Source organism: Pinus tabuliformis, chromosome 3_2 (assembly GCF_031772625.1).
Source record: "Pinus tabuliformis cultivar Carrire ecotype Pingquan chromosome 3_2, CPIR1, whole genome shotgun sequence".
Classification (NCBI taxonomy): domain Eukaryota; kingdom Viridiplantae; phylum Streptophyta; class Pinopsida; order Pinales; family Pinaceae; genus Pinus; species Pinus tabuliformis.
In genome coordinates this window covers 37484508-37510645 of record NC_142302.1, presented here as the reverse complement: position 1 = coordinate 37510645, position 26138 = coordinate 37484508, and the positions used below count along the sequence as shown (strand labels likewise).

Below are 26138 nucleotides of genomic sequence, written 5' to 3'. Positions count from 1 at the left end.
ATCTCCTCCTGTAGTAACTAATTTACATATAGTGCGATACATGCAGGTCCATGCATACGTAGCTATCGTATGGAGGTCTCATATGTATGCTAATACTCGTATTTTATTTATAGGTGGGTCATTACATACATCCCCCCTTCCAAAAATTTCGTCCCAAGGTTAGGGTTTCTAAAATATATTAGTGATTAATGTGAGTATATAAGTCCTTATATTTCATTTTACATGGGTATTTAAAAATTTTATTTTCTTGAATATTTTAAAATTTTACAACTATAATATTCATGTTCTGCCCCGGTTGATTCTTCAAGCTACTCTAGAATCATCCTATCCTTACTAATCTCTTCTACTTCCATCCTATCCGTCCTCTACTAGAGTGTGCCATGGTGTTAGCTATACTAATTAACCATTCATAGACTCTCAAGGGTGTCAGCATTGATTATATCAACCTGATTGCCCAGTAGGCATCTGGCAGTCATCATCACACGTCTAGGGGAGCGTGATTCACACTGTCCTCCCATGACTCTAGGTTTTGGAGGATAAACGGTGGGCAATACCTCCACCCCTCCTAGTGAGACCAGAGTTAATGTTCTTTCATGGAACCTTATTGAGTCTTAATTGTACTGAAGTTTTTGTCATCAAATGGCCGTTTTGGTAACAATACTAGCTATAACGTAAACACTTGTCCATATATTATAACATGTGTATCAGTATATATATAATATAAACAATTTCTGTATAGCTTATACATGTTGTTATCTCTAGTACAACATATTTTGTCATGTCTTGCTCATGCTATCGACTTTCATATTGAAATTGTAATCATTCTTTTATTTCTATCTCATCAATATGCATAAATGAAGCAAAATTTATAATATCTTAATTCCTATCAGAATTCAAGATTTAAATATTATAGCAAGATTAATCAAATATTAAACTTTACTTTGGTATTTATAATTCAGTAAGATTAATTTGAATAACATATTCCGTCTTGGTATCCACGTATCAGTGGAATTAAGCAAATAACATATCATAAAAATTCATGTTTATATGTGATCATTCCAAAATGGTTTTGAATATCTGATTTAAAGTAAAGTAAATATATACAAAATATGGCTTTAAAGTTCTTTAAAATTAACACAAGTTGGGGTATTTTTGACATGATTTCCGTATCTTCCCAAGTAGCCGATCCAGGGCTATACTTGTCCCACTGGACCTTAACTTGGTCTAACAGACGATTCCTAAGCTGTCGAACCCTACGTTCCAGCATATGTAATGGTTCGACCGAAATGATTCCCTCGTCCGATACCTGTAGTTCCTTCCGTTGAAGGTTATGAGATTTGTCAACTATGTAATGTCTTAATACAGATACATGAAATACATTATGAACTTTATGCAAGTGAGGTGGCAGTGCAAGACGATAAGCAACAAGTTCAACTCTTTCCATGACTTTAAATGGTCTGATAAATCGGGGTGACAACTTTGTCCCTTTTCCGAATCGGATAGTACTTTTATTTGGTTTGATGCGAACAAAAACCTGATCCCCTACTTCATATTTCTTGTCAGTTCTGTGGGTATCAGCATAACTCTTTTGTCTATATTGTGCTTCTTTTAACCATTGTCTAATTTTTTTTACCTGTTCTTCCATCTCTTGGATTAATTCTAGCCCTACTATCACCCGATCTTCTAACTTGTCCTAGCTTAATGGTGTTCTGCACGGTCTGTCATATAATGCTTCAAATGGAGGCATTCCGATTAAACTGTGGTAACTGTTATTGTATGCAAATTTGACCAAGGATAAGTACTTTTCCCAGTGTGACTGTTGATCTATCACATACATCCTCAACATATCTTCTAGTACTTGATTTACCCTTTCTGTTTGCCCATCAGTTTCAGGATGATAAGCTGTACTTAAATTTAGTTGAGTTCCTAAGGCTAACTGCATGCAAGTCCAAAATCTTGAAGTGAATTGCGAGTCTCTATATGATATAATCTTTTTAGGTATTCCATGAAATCTGATAATTTCATTTATAAATACTCGAGCTATGTCAGCGACTTCATAAGTATCTCTTATGGGAATGAAATGGGCGCTTTTCATTAATTTATACACTACTACCAGAATAGAATTGTGTCTTTGTGAAGTAAGAGGTAGCCTAGTGATAAAATCCATAGAAATGATCTCTCATTTGGTCATAGGAATATCATGAGATTTCATGAGACCTGCTGGATGACAATGATCAGTTTTTACTTGTTGACATTCAAGACATTTTGCAACGAATTGAACGATATCGCGCTTCATGCCCGACCAAAAGAAAAGTTTCTTGGTATCAATATACATTTTCTTTACTCTGGGATGTGCACAATATACTGCTCTATGGGCTTCCTTAAGGATGGTGTCTCGGAGATCCCCATTATCAAGAATATACATCCTTCCGTAAAATCGTAAAATTCTATCATCTTCTAGTTCATATCCCTCAAACATAGGTTCTTTTGCCTTTTTACTATCAAGACTAGATCTTACCTTTAAATACTAGTTATCTCTTATGAGATGTTCTAGTACTCGTTGCCTTAAGTCTACTTTGATAGGTATGAGGGAAAATATTCAGGGTCTTCTGCTTAAAGCATCTGCCACTACGTTCTCTTTTCCTTTAATGTATGATATTCCAAAATTATATTCATTTAAGAATTCACACCATCTTTGTCTAGCATTCAAGTCTCTTTGGGTGAACAAATACTGAAGACTTTGATGGTCGCTTTTAAGCATAAAGCTTCGCCCTACTAGATAGTGTCTCCATATCTTTAAAGCTAGTACTACAGCAGCTAACTCTAAATCATGAGTGGCGTAGTGTTCTTCATGAGGTTTTAACTTTCTTGAGGCATATGCTATTACTCCTCTATCCTGCATTAATACTGCACCTAACCCATGTTTGGATGCATCAGTACATACAGTAAAATCTTTGTCCATATCAGGGACTCTTAAGATTGGTGCACTGGTCAACAGTCTTTTGAGTTCAAAGAATGCTTTATTACATTCCTCAGTCCATTCATACTTAACACCCTTACATTGAAGAGTTGTAATTGGCTTTGCAATTTTGGAGAACCCTTCCACAAATCTTCGGTAGTAGCCGGCTAAACCCATAAAACTTCGCACTTCATGTGCATTTTTTGGTATTGGCCATTCCATGATTGCTTTTACCTTCTCTGGATCTACTGAGATTCCTTCACCAGATATGATATGACCTAAGTAATGAATCTTTTTCTGAAAGAAAGAACACTTGGATAACTTTCCATATAACTGGTGTTTTCTGAGGCAGGATAATACTATCCGTAAATGATCTTCATGTTCTTTCTTATTCTTGGAGTAGATGAGAATATCATCTAAGAAAACTTGTACAAATTGATCAAGAAATTTGCAGAAAACGTTGTTCATAAGGTTCATGAATATTGTTGGTGCATTAGTCAACCCAAATGGTACCATAGTAAATTCATAATGCCCAAAGCGTATGCAAAATGCAGTCTTAGAAATATCGTTTTCCGAAATCCTTAGCCGATGATAGCCTGATCGTAAATCAATTTTTGAAAAGACAGCAGCTCCTTTCATTTGGTCGAAGAGGTCATCAATTCGAGGCATGGGATATCGATTCTTTACTGTAGCTCGATTCAAGTCTCGGTAGTCTATGCATAATCTTAAGGAACCATCTTTCTTCTTGACAAAAATTACAGGAGCACCCCAAGGTGATATACTGGGTCGAATGTGTCCTATATCCAGTAGTTCCTTCAATTGAATTTGCAATTCTTGAAGTTCTGGAGCTGTCATTCTATAAAGTGTTTTAGAGATTGGTTGAGTATCAGGTTTCAATTCTATTGTGAGATCTAGCTCTCTTTCAGGGGGTAATCCTGGTAGTTCCTTTGGAAATACATCCGGAAATTCGGCTAACACCGGATATTGTTCTAAGGATAGTTCTTTTTCTTTGCTTACTTCTTGAACTGCGTATGCTTGACAACCTTTCCTTAAGCAACGCTTCATTTGCATTACTGATATGTAGCGTAAAGATACTTTTCTCTTGATACCTTGAATTTGGATCGCCTCTCCTTCATCATTTATACCCAGAATTTTTTTTCCATAACAATCTACCCAAACTTGATGAGCTTCTAACCAATCCATACCTATAACAAGATCATATGTTCCTAGAGTTGTGACATAAACTTTTAATTTAGTCGAACAGATCCCTAGATCAATTTTGCATTGTTCCACACTTAAATCTACAGATTGGAGTTCCCCTGAGGTCATTTCTACCTGTCTGAAATCATTTTGTTTGCGAGCTGCCAACCCACATTTATTTAATGCATATGACGAAATGAAACTATCTGTGGCACCAGTATCAAATAAGATTTTGAATTTTATACCATTAATAATACCTAAGGATTCCACTACAGTGGATTGATGCGCTTCTTGATTGTTGTTGACTATTGCATGGATTCTATGATTGCCTTGGGTATTTGGTTTTGATTCTTTTCTTGTTCTATGCAATATACTTGATGAAGCTTCTCGACAATCACATTGAAAATGCGGTCCTCCACATCCCCAAAAATTAACCCGGGTCGGTCCTCTTGAATCAAATTGTGAGTTTCTAGATAAAGAGCTTTGCCCTCTCATGCCACTTCCTCTCGTATTTCTTCCTCTATTAGCAGTTCCACGAGATTTCCATGGACTTGTGTTTGATGATTCAGCGGCTATAGTATTAACTGTCATGGGAGCTCTTGCTCCTATACTTCTTGAGGTAAATTTATTGCCATAAGGTGGTGGTCTTGAGCTACTTCCCCTGAAGAAATTTCGAGGAATCTTTCCTGGAAATCCTGATTGTAGAGGTTCCGTTGGCCCGACATCCTTTCTGATTCCTAGATGCTCTTCTGCATAGCGGCCACATTCTACCGCCTCACCTATTGATGATGGCTTCCACATCCTAACCAAGGCCCTAAGTAGAGGGTTTAACCCAAATATGAAGCGTTCAGTTTCACGTTCATCAGAATCTAAGTAGTGAATGTATTTCAGAAGCTCCATAAAACTTATTTCATATTCTTCCATTGTTTTATTACCTTGAATTAATGTATGAAAGGCCCCGGCTTCTTGTTCTTGAAAATATGGAGGTAAATATTTAGCACAGAATCTTTCCTCGAACAATTCCCAAGGGACATTATCCGTTGTGAGGTGTAGTTGTTTTTCCAAATTTCCCCACCAAATCAAGGCACTTTCCTTTAATTGAAATACGGCAATTTTTGTTTTTGAAGAAGAGTACTCTCTTAGTTTAAAACATCTGTTCATTCCTTCTAACCATGCCTCAGCACGTTCTCCAGCTCGTCCTCCAGAAAATTCTGGGAGTTTAATTTTCTGTAGCTCCCTAGAAATATCTTCCTTTGATCTTTTATACTCATAATTTTTTGGTTCCGCTGAATTGGTTTCTAAGGGTTGAGGTTGCTCTTCTTTGGTCTTAGCCATTGTTGACCCTTTTAATGTTTCCAATAAGGCTTCCAATGAGTGCATTATCACGGTCAACTCCGGTGCTGGAGCGATTGGTGTTGATGATGGTCTCGCTGGAGGCGGTGATGGTGGTGGTGATGAAGATGGTGATGATGACGGTGGTGGTGTTAATGACGGTGATGCTACCCGATCACGTCATCGTCGCTGATATGTCCTTACCATCGTAGTGTTTCCTGTATACATAATAAATTTGTGAAAATTTGAAATATATTTTCAGATTTAACATATAATTTCAAATTTCAAATTTACAAACGGGTATAGTTTTTTTTTGCTATTTTTACCTACTAGGCAAGTCTTACTGGTACCGAGGTCAAGGAGGGTGGTCTCGCGACCTCCTTGTCCTAATGCAAGGTATTCTATGCTAATATGTAATAATACTTATTCTAATGCATTTTTTTATTTTTTTCTTAGTGGAGCCCTATATTTAAAATACTATCTCTGGGCACCAATCCTGTTTATTAGTGGAATATTGGACTTCTAATCGATCATAGGTACTAGACCCTCCACCCCCAATCATAATAGATGGGTCGATGATTCATTAACACGATAGTATAAATAATTTAAATATCTAGGAATAATTAATTTAAATATCTCGGAATAAATCAAAATTAAATATTTTTGGTCAATTACACTTTTAATAAACTTATTTAAACAAAATATTTTTATTATATACATATATATGTATATATATATATATTAAAATTGTTAAAAGAATTAAGTTTAGCTATCGATTAATTTACTGCATAATAATAACGTAAAGTAATACGTGATCTTATTTTTTATTTTCACATTTTCGAAATGCTAATTACTCATTCTCATATTCGAAAGGTAAAAGTATCAGTGACTTGCCTACTTTACCTTTGCTAATTCACTGGGAGAGGGTTTCTAGTTAAAGAACTAGTCTTCAACGCAAGAGTCCACGGAGCATGTTGTCCATTATGCATCGGATAAGCTTCTGATCTAACACCATAATTTAGCACGCAACCATTTAGCTGGGCAGGTGTCAAATGTCTTGCCTCCTATTTACTTGTAAACTCTAAAGCCCATTCTGCATATAAAATCGACCCCAATTTATGCGCAATGAACCCAGGCGTATCACACACCAATGGTAGACACCCTTTTTTTGCAAAAGAATTCAGAAAATTTTCGAATTCAGGGCTTTCAGTTACAGGGCTAACAATCAACTTAAAGATTGGCATGGAGTACTGGACTATGTCGGCTCCAACACCAATTTCTGTTATATAAGGGAGACACCCTAGTGCTCCATTGACAGCAAGACTGGTTTCTTCTGCCCTGAACATGTCACTTATTGAACATCCTGATAGTCTTCCTACAGAAATTCGGGCTCACAGTTCTCAACGCAAATATTTCATCATGTGATGTTTTCGCAACATTCTCTCTTCGAAATGAAAATTGTATAGAGTAACCAACGATGCCCTGAGAACTTGTTTTCTTCAGTTGGGCTTCTGAAAACTAAAAAAAAATAAACTTCGGTGACACTCAACGATAGCCCTCTGTCTGAGCATATAAATGATACACCAACCAAAATTTCTTCAGTAAACTCTAAGAGTTTCTCCTTCATTTCGTTTTCACATTTATATATATGAATTGTTACTAATATCAACATTCATTTCGTTTTCACATTTATATATATAAATTATTACTAATATCAGCATCGACCGCATATCTTTTGCGCGAGTCATTGGCATAACGTTTCGGCCTGACCTTATATAACATATAAGAGCCGTAAATTGTGGTCTATAAGAGCCGTAAACCGTGGTCTATTGGTTGGTAAACTGTAAAAGCTTGAGCCGTTTATTGGTAAGTTCTATTTGAACTTGGAACCAGAGCCAAGCCAAAGCCGCTTGTCTATTGGAACTTAGAAGCAGAACCAAGCCAAACTGCCAAAGTTCAAAGTTCAAATCCGTCCATTCAAAGTCGTGAGCCGGAGCTAAAGCTGCCAATTGAAACTTAAGCGGTTCCACCGTTCCAAAATCTAGGCAAGTGGACAAGGTATTTGTTCCACTGTTCCACCGTTCCAGAATCCAGGCAAGCAGACAAGGTGATTGATGCCTATGCATTAATTGGTGACATTTCTGGCTTTGCGGAAAAGTTGCAGAATTCTTTTATGCAGATATTGTTGTCAAAAACACAAACTGTTTTGAAGGATTTTGTTTTTCAGGGTGTGGATTCTCAAGCAGTGGAGAAAAAGAGCAGACTCACGTATAATGATCTTTGCTTGCAACTACCAGAGACAAAGAATTTTCGGTGTTGATAATAGCGTAGAAGAGCTTAAAGGTTTTGTTCGTCAGTCATATAAGAGTACCGTGAGGAACTATTCTTCGGAATAATTGGTTGGAGAAAGTCGTTTTTGTCATGATAGACATCTACCTACCACTAAACCAAAACTTGTATTATGTATCTTTCGCCTAACTGTCGAACAACCTGAGGTCGATAATTTTATCAGGTGGGCGTGTGCTTTTACATCGGGAGGAGGTTAATCCTGTCACAGGCCAGTCGGACATTATAGGATATTGGGAGAATATCTCGCGTGAAAATATCGAGACACTAGTAGAAGTCTATGCTACTCTGAAAGATGAAGGGTACAATATTGATTACAAAAGGATACCATTGACAAGAGAAAGAGAAGCCCTTGCCACAGACGTGGATGCCATTCAAAGGCAACTAGATGACGGTGAAAGAGTATAATACTTAATTATCTCCCTTACTGGATTTAGAGGAGTTGCATATGCAATGGCTATAACTTGTCTCAGGCTTAAAACATAAGCGTCTCTGGCTTGTGAGGGATCATCTTTCGGAAAGACTTATTGCACAGGCATTCCATCTGTATTTTAATTAGTAAAGTTTTCAAAACCGAATTTAATATAGTTTCTAATCATATTGAAAATTAAATAAATTTGCGTAATTATGGCTAGCGGAATTGACGAGTTTTCATACTACAATCCAGCAATATAGTGTTTGAAAATTAGAGCCATGGGCTTGTATGGCTAGACTCCATTTGGTAAATAGGTGAGGTGAAATTTTCTTAAACTCATTCCCAGTTTAACGCCATAACTTACCATCATCTTTTGCGTAATATATTTTTACTGCTTCCTCGGTTTACAAATTCTGTGGACTGTGACTCCACTACTTTCTAATTTCTTCCTATATATAGTCATATATAGTCTATAATTCTTATCTATTATGACTGTAACCTTAATGTCGAAAATAATATTGATTACAGTATTTATATTTCTTATCTATTATGACTATAGCCTTATTTTAACAGGTCCGAGAGTTTAACTTGCTCTGATACCAAAATGTAAGAACCCTGATTGTAAATTTATCTTTATTTAATACCAGAACATGAAAATTTAAATACTGAATTTGAAAGATTAATTTAATGAATACCAACCTGTCTGCTCTGCTGCAAATTTGTCTGCTCTGCTGTAAATTTGTCTGCTCTGCTACAAATTTGTCTGCTCTGCTGTAATTCTTGTCCAACTATGTTACTAAAACGGCCAAAACCTCCCTGCCGAACTGAGTACAACCTAGGTACTCAGTCTCAGAAAGCTTTCCTATTGAAGCAATCTGATTCCCCCGTGCCCAAAAACTTCAGTATAATCAAGACTCAAGTTCCCTTCATAGTTGTACTACAGTATCCAAAAATTGTTCTCAACTCTGTTGTTTTTTTCCCTCTAAAATGGTTTTTCCCTTCTCCTTTTATTTCCTCATCCACTGCCGCCTTCTCATCTCCGTGTCAATATTTTGGTTACGTGTAACTTTTATGAAATCAAATCTCATTTGATTTCGTTGATTTTTATTTGGATACGTAGTTTGATTTAATAAAGTTTATTTATATTTTTTTAATGAATTAATTAAATTTATAAAATTTATAATTTTAATCAATTTATATTATTATTTTATTACTTTTAAAATTAACATTTTCTGTTGGTTTTAAGGACTTATCATAGATATGATACTCTGGTGAGGTATTAATTTATTACCTTAATTTATATCTCCTCTTGTAGTAACTAATTTACATATAGTGCGATACATGCGGGTCCATGCATACGTAGCTATCGTATGCAGGTCTCGTATGTATGCTAATACTCGTATTTTACTTATAGGCAGGTCATTACATCAATCCTAGTACACTCTTGGCCCTATTTTTACTTCTAGGAAATGTTGCCTTGGCATACTTTCCTAGAGCACATCCTCTGCATACATCATCTCGTTCCGTACTAAAATCCGGAACTCCTGTTACAGTGCTCCTGAGAATTCTTAAAGCCTCAAGGTGCAAATGTCCCATTCTTTTGTGCCATAGTTCGTTCAAATCCTTGTCTCCATGACTGCCTATTAGTGCCATTGGTGATTTTAGTTGTAGTATGTACAACCTGTTACTTTTGATCCCAATCTGCACTTTCTTTTTCTAGCTTGGGTGTTTGACGTATACTTTCTCCTTGATGAAAAACACGGCATAGCCTTTGCCTTGAAGTTGCGACACATAAAGTAAGTTCATCCCCAATCCCGGTACACACAGCACATTGGCACGGAACCGTTCTCTCATTTCTGTTTGAAAAACTATGGTACCCCTCCCTACTAGAGTACATTTTGCCTTGTTCCCCATGGTGATCTGAAAGTTCATCTTCTCCCCTCGACAATCTGAAAAACATTCCCAGATTCCCATCATATGCCAAGGGGCCTCACTTTCTATATACCATAACTCTGATGATACAGAGCTAGTCACACAAGCCACTTCTTCTTCCAGGCTAGAAACCAACATAGAGAAATCGAAATCATTTTCTCTTGTGCAATTTTCTGTAAAATTTGTGCGAGTCTCCTAATATAGATGCCTTTGCATCATGGTCTCAACCCATAATTGATTTCCCCTTCCTGTCTCTGATTACTTTCTCCGATACCATGTGAAAATTCTATCACTGCAACAACTGATTTATTTTACCTACTTATTTCCCGATAAGTTATTTATGAGAATCCTTCAATAAACATTAAAAGTTATTATGTTGCAGATATCACAGCATAATATAGAAACAAACACATGCACAAGAATTAACTGTGAAAATTCTATCACTGCAACATCTGATTTACTTTTCCTACTTATGCTTCAATAAGTTATTTATGAAATTCCTTTAATAAACATTAAAATAAATTATGTTTCAGATATCACATTAATACAAAAACAAACACATGTACAAGAATCAACACATTGACATAGATATTTTGGACAATAGTCCCCGGAAAAACCCAATGTGGGAAAACCGATGCAACAAGGGAGGATTTTATTATTCAGCAATTCTTCAGTACATCAGGGTGCCAAACTGGCTTACCCACAGAGAGAAAAATTCTCTAGCACTTCTCCTAGTCCCAGCATCAGCTTGGCTGACCTTTGCGTGGCTCCCAGACACTCTGCGTCGGCCCCTGCTTGACTGTGTCAACCCCCACTTGACTGTGTCAACCCTAACCCTCTCTACATCACCCACATAAGCCCTCTAGTGACTGCGCAGTCTACTGTTGCCTCTACGTCTACCTGAAATGCCCTGCGTCTGCCTCTCCTACCTCAGCGTTGGTCGCCAGTGGCTGATCCCTTCTCTCTGTTCCATACTTGCAGCTTCCTGACTGCTCACCAGACCACTAGTTCGAATTTCTCAACTAACCCCGCTCCAAAATTGAACTGACTGGTCTCCCTTAGTGTGTTCTCCAAGTGACCCTCAAGCCTCCTCTTATACTTTTCTCGTTGACAAATCAACAGCCGAGATTAAGTCACTAATCAACAGCTAAGATTAACTCTGGCTTATCCAGTACTTTTGAACCCTTCTAACACAGTTTTATATTAATTCACATTAATATTTTATTCTCCCTAAGTTTAGACTTAGGGACTCCAAAATATTAATTATTTTAGTATCTCCCAAACTGTTTAGAATCTTCCCAAACCATTTCTGGGTATTGGAGATCTCATGTGCTTTAGCATCTCCAGCAATTCTCGAGGTTAGAGCACATCTGATGCTACCCCAAATCAACATTAACACATCGACACAAATATTTTGGACTATCAGTCCCTGGAAAAACCCAATGTGGGAAAACCGGTGCAACAAGGGGCGATTTTATTATTCAGCAATTCTTCAGTACAACTAGGTGCCAAACTGGCTTACCCAACAAAGAGAAAATTCTTTAGCACTTCCCCCATTCTCAGCGTCAACCTGGCTGACCTCTACGTAGCTCCCAAACCCTCTGCGTCAGCCCCTACCTCTCTGCGTCACCACTAGACCTCTCTGCATCACCCACGCAGGCCCTCCAGTGACTGCGCAGTCTACAACCTCTGCATCTGCCTCTCCAACCTCTACGTTGTTCCCCTAGTGTTGCTCTCGACTCTCTGTTCCGTACTTGTTGCCTCTTGCTGCTCTGTAGACCACTAGTTCGAATTTCTCAGCTAACCCTGCTCCAGAAATCAAACTGACTGGTCTCCCTCAATGTGTTCTCCAACTGACCCTCAAGCCTCTTCTTATACTTTTCTTATTGATCCTTCAACGGTCGAGATTAAATCTCTAATCAACGGCTAAGATTAGCTTTGGCTTGATCCAGGGCTTTTGGAACCTTCTAACCCAATTTTATATTAAATTTAATACCCATTAATATTTTATTTTTCTTAAGTTTAGACTTAGGAACTCCATTAAAAATATTAATTAAGTAAATATCTCCCAAACAGCTTAGAATTTGCCCAAACAATTTATGGATCTTGGAGATCTCATGTGCTTTAGCCTCTCCACCAATTTTCATGGCTAAAGCACATCCGATGCTACCAAATCAACAATGACTACCTTCCTTCTCCCTAGAAGATAGATTTTGTATGCCTTAGCGTTCTCACTATATCCCACTAGATATCCTTTCTCTGTAGTTTGATCCAACTTCTTCCTCTTTTCCTCCAGTATGCGGCAATATGCTAAACTCCCAAATATCCTGAAATGACTGACTTCAGGCGTCTTCCCTGTGAAGACTTTCTCTGGAGTAATCTTGCCCAATGCCCGATGAGGAGTTCTATTATGAACATAGACTGTTGTGTTGCATGCTTCTGCCCACAGGAATTTTGGCATATCCTAATCATACATCATGGCTCTAGTTGCTTCTACAATAGTCCTGTTCTTTCTTTCTGCTACTCCATTCTTCTCTGAATTGTAAGGAGCTATCCACTCTCTTCTGATGCCCTCCTTAGCGCAAAAATCAGTGAAGTCCTTATCGACATACTCTCCACCATTATCTGAGTGCAAAACTTTTATTTTTTTTCCAATCAGATTCTCCACCAGAGCCTTGAACTCTTTGAATTGACAGAAAACCTCGTCCTTGGTTTTCAAAAAATAAATCCAAGTTTTCCTTGAGTGGTCATCAATGAAGGTGAGAAAGTACTCAACATCACTAAGACCTTTAGTGGACATAGGTCTGCAGATATCTGAGTGTATCAATCCTAGTACACTCTTAGCCCTGTTTTTATTTCTAGGAAATGCTACTTTAGCATACTTTCCCAGAGCACATCCTCTGCATACATCATCTCGTTCCGTACTAAGATCTGGAACTCCTGTTACAGTGTTTCTGAGAATTCTCAGAGCCCCATGGTGCAAATGTCCCATTCTTCTATGCCATAGTTCGTTCAAATCTTTGTCTCCATGACTGCCTATTAGTGCCATTTGTGATTCTAGTTGTAGTCTGTACAACCTGTTACTTTTGATCCCATCTGCACTTTCCTTTTCGAGCTTGAGTGTTTGACGTATACTTTCTCCTTGATGAAGAAAACTTCATAGCCTTTGCCTTGAAGTTGCAACACGAAAAGTAAGTTCATCCCCAATCCTGGTACATGCAGTACATTGGTAGCATGGACCCACTCTCATGTTTCTGTTTGAAAAACCATGGTACCCCTCCCTACTGGAGTACACTTTGCCTTGTTCCCCATGGTGATATGAAAGTTCATCCTCTCCTCCTCATAGCCTGAGAAACATTCCTGGATTCCCGTCATATGCCAAGAGGCTCCACTGTCTATATACCATACCTCTGATGATGCAGAGTTAGTCACACAAGCCACTTCTTCTTCCAACCTGGAAGCCAAACATAGAGAAATCGAAGTTCCTGTCTCTTGTGCAATTTTCTGAAAATCTGTGCGAGTCTCTTGACATAGATGCCTCTGCATCATGGTCTCGACTCATAATTGATTTTCCCTTCCTGTCTTTGATTACTTGCATTGATACCATGTGAAAATTCTATCACTGCAACAACTAATTTATTTTACCTACTTATTTACCAATAAGTTATTTACGAAAACCCTTTAGTAAACATTAAAATAAATTATGTTTCAGATATCACACCATAATACAGAAACAACCACATACACAAGAATCAACACATCAACACAGATATTTTGGACAAATGGCCCTGGAAAAACCCAATGCAAGAAAATCGATGCAACAGAGGAGGATTTTATTATTCAGCAATTCTTCAATACCACTGGGTGCTAAACTGGCTTACCCAACAGAGAAAAAATTCTCCAGTACTTCTCCCAATCTTAGCGTTAGGCTTACTGGCCTCTACGCAGCTCCCAAAGCTACTACGTCAGCACTGGGCCTCTTTGTGTTACCCACGCAGGCCTTCCAGTGACTGCTCAGTCAGTTGCCTCTGCGTCTGCCTCTCCAACCTCTGCGTTGGTCTTCTGGTGTTGTTCCCAACTCTCTATTTCGTACCCACTGCCTCCTACTGCTCTCCAGACCACTAGTTCAAATTTCTCAACTAACCCTGCTCTAGAAATCGAACTGACTGGTCTCCTGCAGTGTATTCTCCAACTAACCCTCAAGACTCTTCTTATACTTTTCTTGTTGGTCCTTCAACGGCCGAGATTAAATCTCTAATCGACGGCTAAGATTAGATTTGGTTTGATCCATGACTCTTGGAACCTTCTAACCCAGTTTTATATTAATACCCATTAATATTTTATTTTTCCTAAATTTAGACTTAGGAACTCCATTAAAAATATTAATTATTTTAATATCTCCCAAACTGGTTAGAATCTGCCCAAACCATTTCTGGGTCTTGGAGATCTCATGTGCTTTAGCCTCTCCACTAAATTTCATGGCTAGAGCACATCCAATGCTACCCCAAATCAATAGACGAGTTGTCCAAAAATAACGGTGTCACTTGTGTGTTTGCTATTTCTTTCAGCTGTTGATCTGTAGATGGTTGAGACTGTATTTTGTTTATTTTGATGTTTATATGTTTAAATAACTTGTTTGTAATTAACAAGTAGGAGAAATAAATGAGAAGAATACAAATAAAATTTCTAATGGATAGAATTAGAAATTTCAACATCACGAGAGCCTTCACAGTTTGAGAAATATGCTTGTTTGAAGTTGATGTTGTCCTCCAAAACTATAAAAGGCACCACATCCCAGCTCTAAGGCAAGCATTCAAGGAACATCATTTGAAGTGATCCTGTTCTGAATTTTTCAGCCCTGTGGAGAAGAAGCTAATCCAACGATAGGCCTGGAGCAATTTTGATCTCTGAACAGCAAGGGTTAGTGGGCTTATTATTTATGGTTTTTGGGAATCGTTGGGGTTTTATTGAAGGTGATGTATGGTCAAATCCAGCCGCAGTCATGAAGTAGTCATCGTGTAGCCTTCAGCCCTCCTTAAGGGCATAACTCTAAGCAATTTATGGACTAATATGAAGCGTGGATATGTTAAGGGCAATTCCGAGTGTGAACTAGGCAACAATAGTGACCAAATTGCATCAAAACATGCGGCCTTATCGCCTAACCTCTGCAACAGACTTCTGGGCACACATATTTGTGTTTCCTGTGCATTTCTGGGCACATGCATCTATAATGCCTTGTGGTATCGTTTGGTTGTTTGTTTAGGGCAGACTTTTGTGCATCAAATTGATCAGTTCAAGACACATTTAAGTCTGCAATTTGTTACTCATGTATTGGACTAAGCATGTGGATTTAATACCTCTGAAAATTTGACTTGTGTTTTTAAATTGTTGACATCTCAAGTGCAATCTTTGAAGCAATGGGTCTCGGCTTGTCTATAAACCCCTATTTCCTGAGGCCATGATGATAAGAGACATATCTTCATCTGTGCAGATCATCAACAGTTGTTGCAAAGTCTCTCACTACTTTGAGCTACTATTCTTGCCATCATTTGAAGACATTCGGTCATGTTAGGAATCGTTTGGTGTTACAGACCTAATGCAAGAGATTTGGTCCTGCAATAAATGCCAGACTTGAAGACTTTAAAAGGCATAGCAGAGGTAAACTATATCCAAAGTTTGAAATTAATTTGTCCTTTGTTTTCTGTTCCCTAATTCTGAAGATTTTCGAGCTATGACTGTAAGTTGAAGATCTGGTATACCTTGACTTGCTTGTATAGTCCTCCTTGTTTTATATTGAAGTACATAAGTACCCTAATCCTTGATGATGTGAGTTAACAAGGGCTTCTAAGTTAAAAGAGACAGAGGTGTAGTTTTGAATAAGGATTTTGGTTGCAGCAGCAAGGTCTCATCATCATATTATTTGCAGCAATTAGAGTTTCATATTTGCAAATCTTTTCTTTTGAGATTTGTCTCGGCTTCGTAGCCACTAGTTACATTTGCAGCAGTCCCATTATTGTTTTGCAACATTAAGGTTCAAGGGTTTTGTAGCAGCAGTAAGTGCGTTATGATTTAGCAGCAGTAGTCTTGAGTCATTGCTCAGTTGAAGAAAGTTTGGCAACACATCATTCTGCAGCAATAAGGGTATCATTGTTTTGCAGTAAGGGTTTCAGTATTGAGGTCTCATTGTTATATCATTTGCAGCAGTCTATTCATTGTAAGTGGGTCATTGTCCCTGGTAGGGGAGCCCACAATAGTTGGTCTAATTTATTTTCAGGTTGGTTGGATGGTGCTAAGCAGGTCGTTGAAGCCGCCTTCAAGTTGTAGCCTGAAAACAATTTAGGGTGGCAGGGTGGTGCCAGGGCAAGTTGGAGCTTGCAAAGGAATTGGAGCATCCTATTAGTAACCACTGATAAAACCAGGGCATTGGAGCGTCCTTCCAGTTGGAGCTGGAAAACTGAACATTTTTCTAAGAGTATTGGGGAGTTGGGGCTTCCCTTTTCAGTTAGAGCTGAAGCATTGATGTACTCATAAAATTATTAGAGAATATTCGGTGGTTTTTCTCTCGGAAGGATTTACACCTAAAATTTTGGTGTCTACTGTCTTTTGATTATGCGTTCTATTGATTTATGTTTTAATTTGATGATGAAGTTAATCAATGCTTTGTAAAAGGAAAATTAACTAATTGTAAGTAAAACACTGATTCACCCCCCTCCTCTCAGGATTTCCAACAACCTGATGTGTCTCACTTTCAGATCTTTGGCAGCCTTGTTTACTGCCATGTGTCTTCTGATAACCAGAAGAGGCTGGAGCCCACAGCAGAGAAGGGCATTTTCGTGGGCTACAGCGAGACATCTAAGGCGTACAGGGTGTATATTCCAGCACTCCAAAAGACAGTGATCATTATTAACTATTAAATATTAATTATTTATATTCATAACATTCAAGTAGTTACCCATCAAATGTGTGAAGCCAGAACCCAGCAATTTGATTTCCTAGAAGAGTGTCTGGTTTTACAATGGAAATAGAATTAGGGATGAGAGAATGCCTGCCATTTTCGGGTGGGCTTCTAATGGCCACTGTCATCATTCTGCAATCTCACAGGAAGCTGCCCAATATGTGCTTGGTTCATGGTGGTTTGTGTCTTAAATTTGTGCTGTGCACTAGCTTTGGCTGGCCTACATAGGCATCTTCTATAAGGTTGTGCAGGAAGGCAGTAAAGAACTTACGTCGTTGCATAGTACATCATTCCAGAAATCATGAAAATGACCTAAACATCAATGTTCAGTTTTAACAATAATTGAAACCGCTTATGGTGTATGATAAAAACCAATGTAACAGTCAAGAAACTGCAGACTCTCACTCCACTCTAAAATCCCTTAAAACATGCAGCAATCCTCCGGTAAAAGGATCAGGAGAATGATTTTTGGGTCATACAGTGAGTGCTATTAGAGCATGCAAAACATGGTTGAAATATCTTTAAAATAAATTAATTAGCTCACCTGGAGGAATATCTGCCAAGAAACATGAAGGTGTCATCTGTTGCCCACCTTCCATCATAACATGTGTAACCTGTCCACAAGTTACATGTAAAAACACCAAATACTCAAAACAATAGAACATTCAACTCATAATGATTATGAATTCTTCTCCAATGCAAAGCACAACATGTGGTTAGAAAAGTCTTACCAGATGCATAACTTTGAAAAACAAGCTAAACAAACAGAATTTAAAACAATAGGAAATGACCCAAAACATAGCCAAAAGCCTACTTCTAGTTGAATTTTGATAGAAACTTACAAGGACAAAACGCTTAGCTCGAGTCAAAGCCACATACATAAGCCTTCTCTGCCAGTGTGTCAAACTATTAGAAAATGCTTGAACCACAAATCCTGTAACAGTAAGTTCACCTCATTCTACACAAACTGACATTGGCAAAAATATAAAATTGTTTTGAATAGAAAATCTCTCTGTTGATGTTTAACCATACTTTTGACGGATCAGTTCCATCTAAACAGACAAGTATTTGTATGGCCTCCTTATGAGGTATTGAATTCACTTGACAATGCACTTACTTCCTCTTCAATTCCTTCTCTGTTTGGTCCAGATGAAACTTTGCCTCGAGTTTCCAAGATGGGAGGTCCCAGTAAGGAAATGTCATTATGCTCCAAATTGTTTTTGCTTTGGGCCTCCCTGGTAATAACATCTTCATTACGTATTGTACCATAGTCAATGATATTAGGGGTGTTAGGGGTGGTTGGTCCCACCACAAAATCAGAGTCTCCAACTGGGATTATTCCATCATTCGCTCGTACTAAAATGACACCTTCCCACTCTAGACCCTTTGCCTATGTCAGGACAAACAGATTGTAGAATCAATAACTATTAAAATTGGCTTTTGCTTTTCATCCTTAACTTCATTTTTGAAAGTACAAGAAACAAGATTTTAGATCTAACAAAAATCAGAATCCCACACAACATTATATGAAGACTCATACAATAGAGGAGCTAGGAAATTTGAATAAACTTAACAGTGAAAAGCTTTGCTTTAAGCTCAAGGTTCAGGGAAATCATGAGTAGAACATGAAAATAAAAAGGTTTTATCACTATCATTACTTAGTTTTTCTCACAGAATATTCATAATTTTATTAGTACAAAACATTGAATTGCACTGAAATTTCACATTCATCATCTTCAAGGGATGTTGAATCATCAGATCCACTTTTCTCTAATTCTTTTTCTGTTGTTTTTATACTGGACAGACTTTTTATAAATTTAATACAAACATTGTTAGCATAAAAACATAGCTTACAGAGAGATCAAATTTTAAGGATCAGAAGGGTACTTACAGGCTTGGACAAGTACCAAAAATACTTAACTCTTACAAATCAATCGAAGCTTTAAACTAGACACTGTATACTAACCATATAGCAAATACTTTAAACATGAACTATCTACTTTTAAGCAAAAGCAAGCATTCACTCTAGCGTCCCATTACTCCTCCTTCCAGCAGGGAATGACAGCATCAAGCAAAAGGTGAAAAACTTGAAGAGACACTTCCTTGAAGAGCTTGCCCTGCAGAGCTGTATTCTACTTGGAAGGACTTGTACCTAGTCTTGATCTTCTAACTAATAGAGTTCATATGTGGTCTGAAACTACAGTTAAGGGAGAGGTCAATATGAGCTTTGCAGATGGACATGATAGCAATTTTGAAGATGGGCTTTGTTGACTATGTACATGTCAACAGTTCCAAGAAGCAGAGTATAAAGCAGTGGACAAAAATTTTGAGTCATTATCATCATTATAATCCCAAATTTTGCTTTTGTATTGTAAAAATGATTCTAGTATGATTATTAAGCCATGTAACAACACCTAAGTAAGCCTACGATTCTTCTCAAACGCTTTCATTCTAGGGAGTTTTTTAACCTCCCCAATTACTTGTGCTTCTAAACACAAATAATTGACAGAGTTTTTCTCCCAGATATACTCCAAAGCTAGGGTGGAACTCATTGATAAGGTCTTAGGTGAGTCCTAATGTTATCGAGTCGATGTATTTTTATCATACTAGATCTTGAGTGGGCCTAATGGTTAAGAGCATGTGTTTCCTCCTAAGAGGTCATAGGTTCAAAACCAGAGGTGGGTAGAGTATGTATGCCTTCGTAGACTTAGCAGTCAAATCATTGGGCGGAGGTGGGTCCCTTGTCCCACAAACAACGGGGTCTCATACACCAATTTGGTGTCTGCCTTGGCTGTGACCTTAAAAATGGATACTATTATTATTAATAATAATAATAATTTAAAATAAATAAATAAAATGTGTCTTGTCGCAAAATTTGGTTGAGTCTTAAGAGGCTGTGTCTATGTGTAAAATTCCCCTTCTAAAGGTTGATTATTGTAATGTCTTCATGTAAAAGTGTGTCTAGAAATATTTTTGGTGAATAGTTCCTCATAATTAGAACACCATTACCAAAATATTTTTAGACCCACTTAGAGGGTGGAAAAATATTTGTAATCCCCTCTTGAGTCTATTATTTAATTTTCTAGCAAAAAATAAAAATAAAATTAGCCAGAAATTGTCAAAAAATTAAATGAAGGGAAAAATTAATTACCCTCCAAGTGGAAAAATCATCAAAAATTATTGAGGCTATTTTCAAAGGAAAAAATTCAAGTCAAAAATAAAAAGTCTCATTTCCAAAGCAGGATGGCCCACTCAAAAAATTCGTTGGACCCAGAAGATTATTTTCTCCAGTAAATCGAAATTTTTGGACCAAGCAGTTAATTGTTTTGCACAAGTAACGACAATTCTATTTTTGCAGATTCTCCAGTGGGCCAAAAGTCAAAGTTTGGTCCCTCCAACACAATAAATAAGGAAAATCAAATTATTTTGGAGATTTGTGCCAACTAATCAAGGGATCGAAATTTTTTCACAAGGATCAAGCCATGGATCGAGCTGCTAGCCGTTATTTTCCACTTGGAGGGGTTGATCCCTCTGATTATCTATATAAGGAAGCATTTTGCTCCTAATTTGACACGATGATTTGATGTACTGAGCAAAGCTCTATTGGATTTATATCGATAATAAAGCATAAGTCTTTGGGGATTCAATTCAAGGTTTCTCTCGATGATTTATGGTATGTGTTGAATAATTTTAATGCTCTAATTGTGTAATATTGAATATTGTTGTTTCAATAGCCAGTGGTTGGATCATCTATTAGCACAAGTATCTTGCTTTAGGTGTTGGGTCCTAAAGAAGCATTTTATGCTCACTCGATCTAACAGGTATCTCTAGATCTTGAGGGTTTGAAGTGTGTATCTAAAACCCCTTTTGCAACTAACAATTTATCTTCCAAAGTGTGTAGAGATCTTCAGGAGATTCATCCCTTGGGAAACCCCCAAGTAGACTTTGAGGAGATTTTCATCTTGTTTGGCCTTTCGGCTTGATCTAACGATTTGTGGTGTAGGGTTTTGGCCAATATATTAAAATAAAACTACTCCATTGCTAATTTTCAAAATCTACTTGTGCAACAAAGATTTATTTGCTATTTAGAGCAAAAAAATTTGTAAGATATTGTGAATAATTTGTTGATATTTCCTACTAACCCTTGTATTTTATTTTTCACTTTGTAAATAATTATTTGGGGTTTTATACTTCAGATTTTTCAAGATCATGTGGATTGGCTCTATTTATCTAGCATGCAGGTGTCAAGGATCAAAGTTTCAAGGACAAATCTGAAGTTATAGAATCCTAGCCCTCACCTAGCCTAGAAGGCTAGGGTTTGGACAGTTTTCAGCCTTAGGAGGAGCCGTCCATCCCAAAGGAGGAGAGCATTCAACCAAGGAGGGTGGCTCTAGGGTCTAGAGACATCAAATTGCAATGCCTTTCCTTCTTGAGGTAGTCGCTAGCCCTAGAGGGCTTGAATCACAGCAAAATCATCATTTCTTGCCAGAGATTTATCATCTAAGGGTTTTGCAGGGAAATTTCTTGGATTTGATCACATTCTTGTGGCTAATACCCAAGTTACCAGGATTCGGATACGAATACGGATACGGATCCGAATCCGCTAGTTTTTTGAAAATCCAAGATCCGGATACGATAAGGATACGTCAAGTACAAAATAATAAAATATAATAATATTTTTAAAAATTTAAAAACACTTTAGAGTTCAAAAATCAAATATTCCCTGAAACCATCAAACACTTTTAGAATTAAAACCATTAGATATATTATAAATATGAAGACTGAAACACTGAAATGATGTATCCTCCCTCATACAGTAACAACTCCCATATCTCTATAAATTTTCCTAAAAGCTATCTTGTATCCTTGTACCACTTCAGAATCCTTGTTTGGCGTTGTTCTACCAGGTAAAGACAAAATTTTGGAATGATAGTATTTAGGGTGCAATGCACAGGCCAAAAAATGTAATGGTGTGGTCATTTTGTTCCACCTTTCTGTAACTATGTCCTTCACTTCATAATAGAATGTTTCAAAAGGGTCATTTTAACTTGCCCTGATAATTTCCCTTATCCTCTCCAACATGTTGATTTGGGGTAGCATCGGATGTGCTCTAGCCATGAAAAATGGTGGAGGGACTAAAGCACATGAGATCTTCGAGGCCCAGAAATGGTTTGGACAGATTCTAACCGGTTTGGGAGATATTACAATTATTAATATTTTTAATGGAATTCCTAAGTTTAAGTCTAAACTTAGGAAAAATAAAATATTAATGGGTATTAATATAAAACTGGGTTAGAACTTAGAAGGTTCCAAAAGTCATGGATCAAGCCAAATCTAATCTTAGCAGTTGATTAGAGATTTAATCTCGGTCGTTGAAGGACTAATGAGAAAAGTATAAGAGGAGGCTTGAGGGTCAGTTGGAAAATACACCAGAGTGATCAGTCATTCATTTTGCTAAAGCGAGGTTGCTAAGCAAAGTCGAATTAGTGATCAACAGTGAGGGGCAATAAGTTCTGGACATAGAGGCAGAGACAGTGTCGAGAGACTAGCACAGAGGCAGGAAGCGAGAAGCAGCAGCCAAAGCAGGCCATGCAGAGACAGTGCAGAGGCCAGAGGGACTGCGTCATCCATGGAGAGGGCTGCAGGAGTGACGCAAAGGGTCCCAGAGGTTGCGCAGTGCCTCAGAGGGCTACCACAGAGGGGTCTGAGGCTGACGCAGTTTAGCAAGAGGCTAATGCAGAGGCCAGAAGGGCCAACGCAAAGCTTCAGAGTTGCTGGAGAGGGTTTCGTGGGACAGGTTTTCTAAATACCAGTTTCCGAATAGAGAGGTATTGCTGTCGTGTATTTCTCTCTGTCGAGTGAGCCAGTTAGGCACCCAGTTGTACTCAAGGAAATACTGCATAATAATAAACCCTCATAATGGTTGCACCGGTTTTCCCGCATTGGGGTTTTTCAAGGACATTTGTCCAAAAATAACGGTGTCACTTGTGTGTTTGTTTTCTTTCAATTGTTGATCTGTAGATGTTGTGACTGTATTGTGTTTATTTTGGTATTTAACGGTTTTAAATAACTTGTTCGAATTTAAACAAGTAGAAAAATTAAATCAACATAATACAGATTAATTTTCTAACGTATAGACTTAGAAAATTCAACACAACATACTATCAATGTTTTCATAAACTTCCCCCAAGCAAGGTGTATATGTGTCAAATGCCCTGATCAAGGTCAAGATTGGTTTAGTAAACCGTAGAAGGTATTGGACCTTGTCCCACCATGCATCATCAAAAATGATGGAATTGATTTTTTTGCCCTCTATCAGAAGTGGAAGTCCTCCACGATTCCCAAAGAGGGTCAATGACCATTGCTTGTAATGCTTGTCTCACCTCCACAAGCCTCTTTATGACGAGAGTGTGGGACGCAAAATGAGTTTCAGCAACCTATAAGTTTCAAAAAGTCAAATCTCAAATGAGAAATCATATATAAATTTGTAAATAAAATTAAGAATTTCCAATACAAACTTGAAATAATATTGATTAAAAAAAATAGCTTTAGTAGCTCCAACTTTGCAAAACCTTGATATATGGCCTAGGACATTGAATGATTGGTTATGAACATTTGGATTTCTTTCGCTGCTACATATATTTCATTAATCGATTCAATCTCACCAATCTTGGCAAGCATACGGTTCAATGAATCTATTGCACATGGAGTCCAAAAGATGTGATCATATCGACCCTCTGCAATCAAGTTTGTAGCTTTACAAACCTGTTCGTTGTGCGTAATGACTTGGACAACATTATGTGGCCCCACACTTTCTATTGCATCAATAAGAATTGTGGATATGAAAAATGCATCTTTTTCTATTCCACTACAACCAACAACCTTCAAAAACATTGCCCCTTGGGGGCATACTGCAACAACATTAATTAATGGACGGTTTCTTTGGTCTCTCCATCCATCAGAAATGATGGACACCCCTGTTTCTGCCCATGTATCCCGGATTGTCTGTAGTTGTCTATCCACGGATTGTCTCTCTGATGCCAACAAAGCAGTGCGAACCTTTTCATATCCAGGGCTTTTGTACCTTTTTGGCTCTTCATTAACTGCCTTAATCATTTGTTGCCAATAAGGGGAACACACCAAATTGAATGCTAACCCATTTGCATAGATGCAACGATGTCATGTCCCCATTTTTATTCTTCTTTATAGTACAGCCAAGGTGGATTTCCAGGGCAGGGGATGGCCAGGTCAGTGGAGCAAGTTTATGTCATCAGGGGTCTCGATGGAGTTTTGAGGAGTTTTCATGGGGTCTAATGGCATTTGCTAGGCATATTCATCCTCATAAGCAGTTTCGCACATCCTGTTTTTGGTTCCGTGACTTTTTGATAATTCTCGTAAAAAAAGGTTTATTATTGGCATAACTTAATTAATTATGCTCAAGGTGGCATTCCGAAGAGATTAATTGATGAAACACCTCAATGAAATAGCTCCTTGGAACCGGAACGAGAAGATCTACAGGATGGGATGTTGAGAAGTGATTTCCAGTGGCCAAAGAGAGTATGGTGGGTGACTTACCATTTTCCTTAATTAAAAATGACTTTAATTAGTCACTTAATTAAGAAAAAATAATTAATTAGGGGAAATGGGCCAAAAGTGGCTCAAGTAAAATAAAATAAAATAAAAGGGGGTCACTTAAGAAAATTCAATGGAGAAGCTTCTAGAATAATAATAAAATAATAAAACAAGATGCCTCTAGAGGCTTGGAGATCTATTCATCAAATCTATAAAAGAGGAGGAGAAGATCATTTGGAGACATCTTGGAGTTGAGTTTTCTTTCTTGTAGAGAGCTTTGAGAACATGGTTCTCTACTTCAGTGGTAGCCCCATGACAAAACCCTCGGGTGATTCAATGAGAGTGGGTGAGCACCCATCTCTTCCCTTGGTGGATCCATTCAAGGTTGGTAGGTTGCAGTCATTGCTTTTCAGTTTGTTTTCGAGGCCGATTCGGCATTATTGTAGATCTGTTTGAGGCCATTTTATCTCAACTATATGGGTTGTAGCAGCATGTAAACACCAGTTCTTCTAATATAATAAAGTTGAGAATTTCATGTTTATTGTGTTATGGGATTGCAACACTCTATTTGTTTATTTTACATGGCAATCTTTTGTTTATGAATAGAATTTTTATCTGAAGAAAATTTGAGTTAGAAAATTTTTGCTTGTTCCAAATTTATTTCATCCAGGGCATTACAAATGAACTACATGTTCATCAGCTATGTCTCTACCTTGATTATTGAAACACGTTTCAAGAGGGCCTAGAGTGGGCCTTTTATTAGTTGTGGTAGCAAGCCTAGATGGCAATGGAAGCCTAGTTGTAGAGCTTTGCACAGGGTGTTTTCCTTTTGCAAACTTCCTATCAGCAGCTTCTTGCAAAGATGCCTAGAATTTCATTTTTCCAGGACTCAAACCTTGGCCAGGTTTTCCATTTGCATCTTTTGGCCTGTGCATACTTGCACCCCTGTGTTAGTTTGACCAGTGAGGTGGGCCTTCACTCTAGTATATGAGCCATTTTTTATATCTTGGCATTCATTGCACTTCCATTTAAATGAACCACCTCTGGGATTTTTTCCAATAATCTCCACATACTGCCATAGAGGAGATTTTGGGTATGTTTTGATGATTGGGATCACTATGCTCATGTTGTGATGGTTCCATAATGATAATGGTCTATAGGTTACTGCATATAAAATTCAAATTATAATATATTATCAATAAACAATTAAAAATTAAAATACACAATTAAATACATAAAAATTAAAATACATTAAAATTTAAGAAGAAATACATTTAAAATAGTAAATAGTAAATACATTCAATGAAAGAAAAAAAATTGGAAAGGGGAATTAAAAAGTGTGCTAAATAATCCTTAGGCATCTTAGTGGCCCCCTCCCTATGTCCTAGAGTAACTAGGTCTAAGCACATGAGGATTCAATTCTCAAA

The 26138-nt window shown here is 37.6% G+C and overlaps 1 protein-coding gene across 1 annotated transcript in view; it reads right to left on the bottom strand.

Annotated features, from left to right (window-relative positions):
• LOC149179699 (uncharacterized) overlaps positions 1-26138 on the bottom strand; it is a 334331-nt gene that overhangs the window by 96076 nt on the left and 212117 nt on the right. The window contains exons 10-12 of the mRNA XM_089418039.1: positions 18257-18529; positions 17982-18029; positions 17684-17753 (exon numbers count right to left, since the gene is read on the bottom strand). Coding sequence (XP_089274165.1) covers positions 17684-17753; positions 17982-18029; positions 18257-18529 — 391 coding nt within the window. The remainder of the gene's footprint in view (positions 1-17683; positions 17754-17981; positions 18030-18256; positions 18530-26138) is intronic.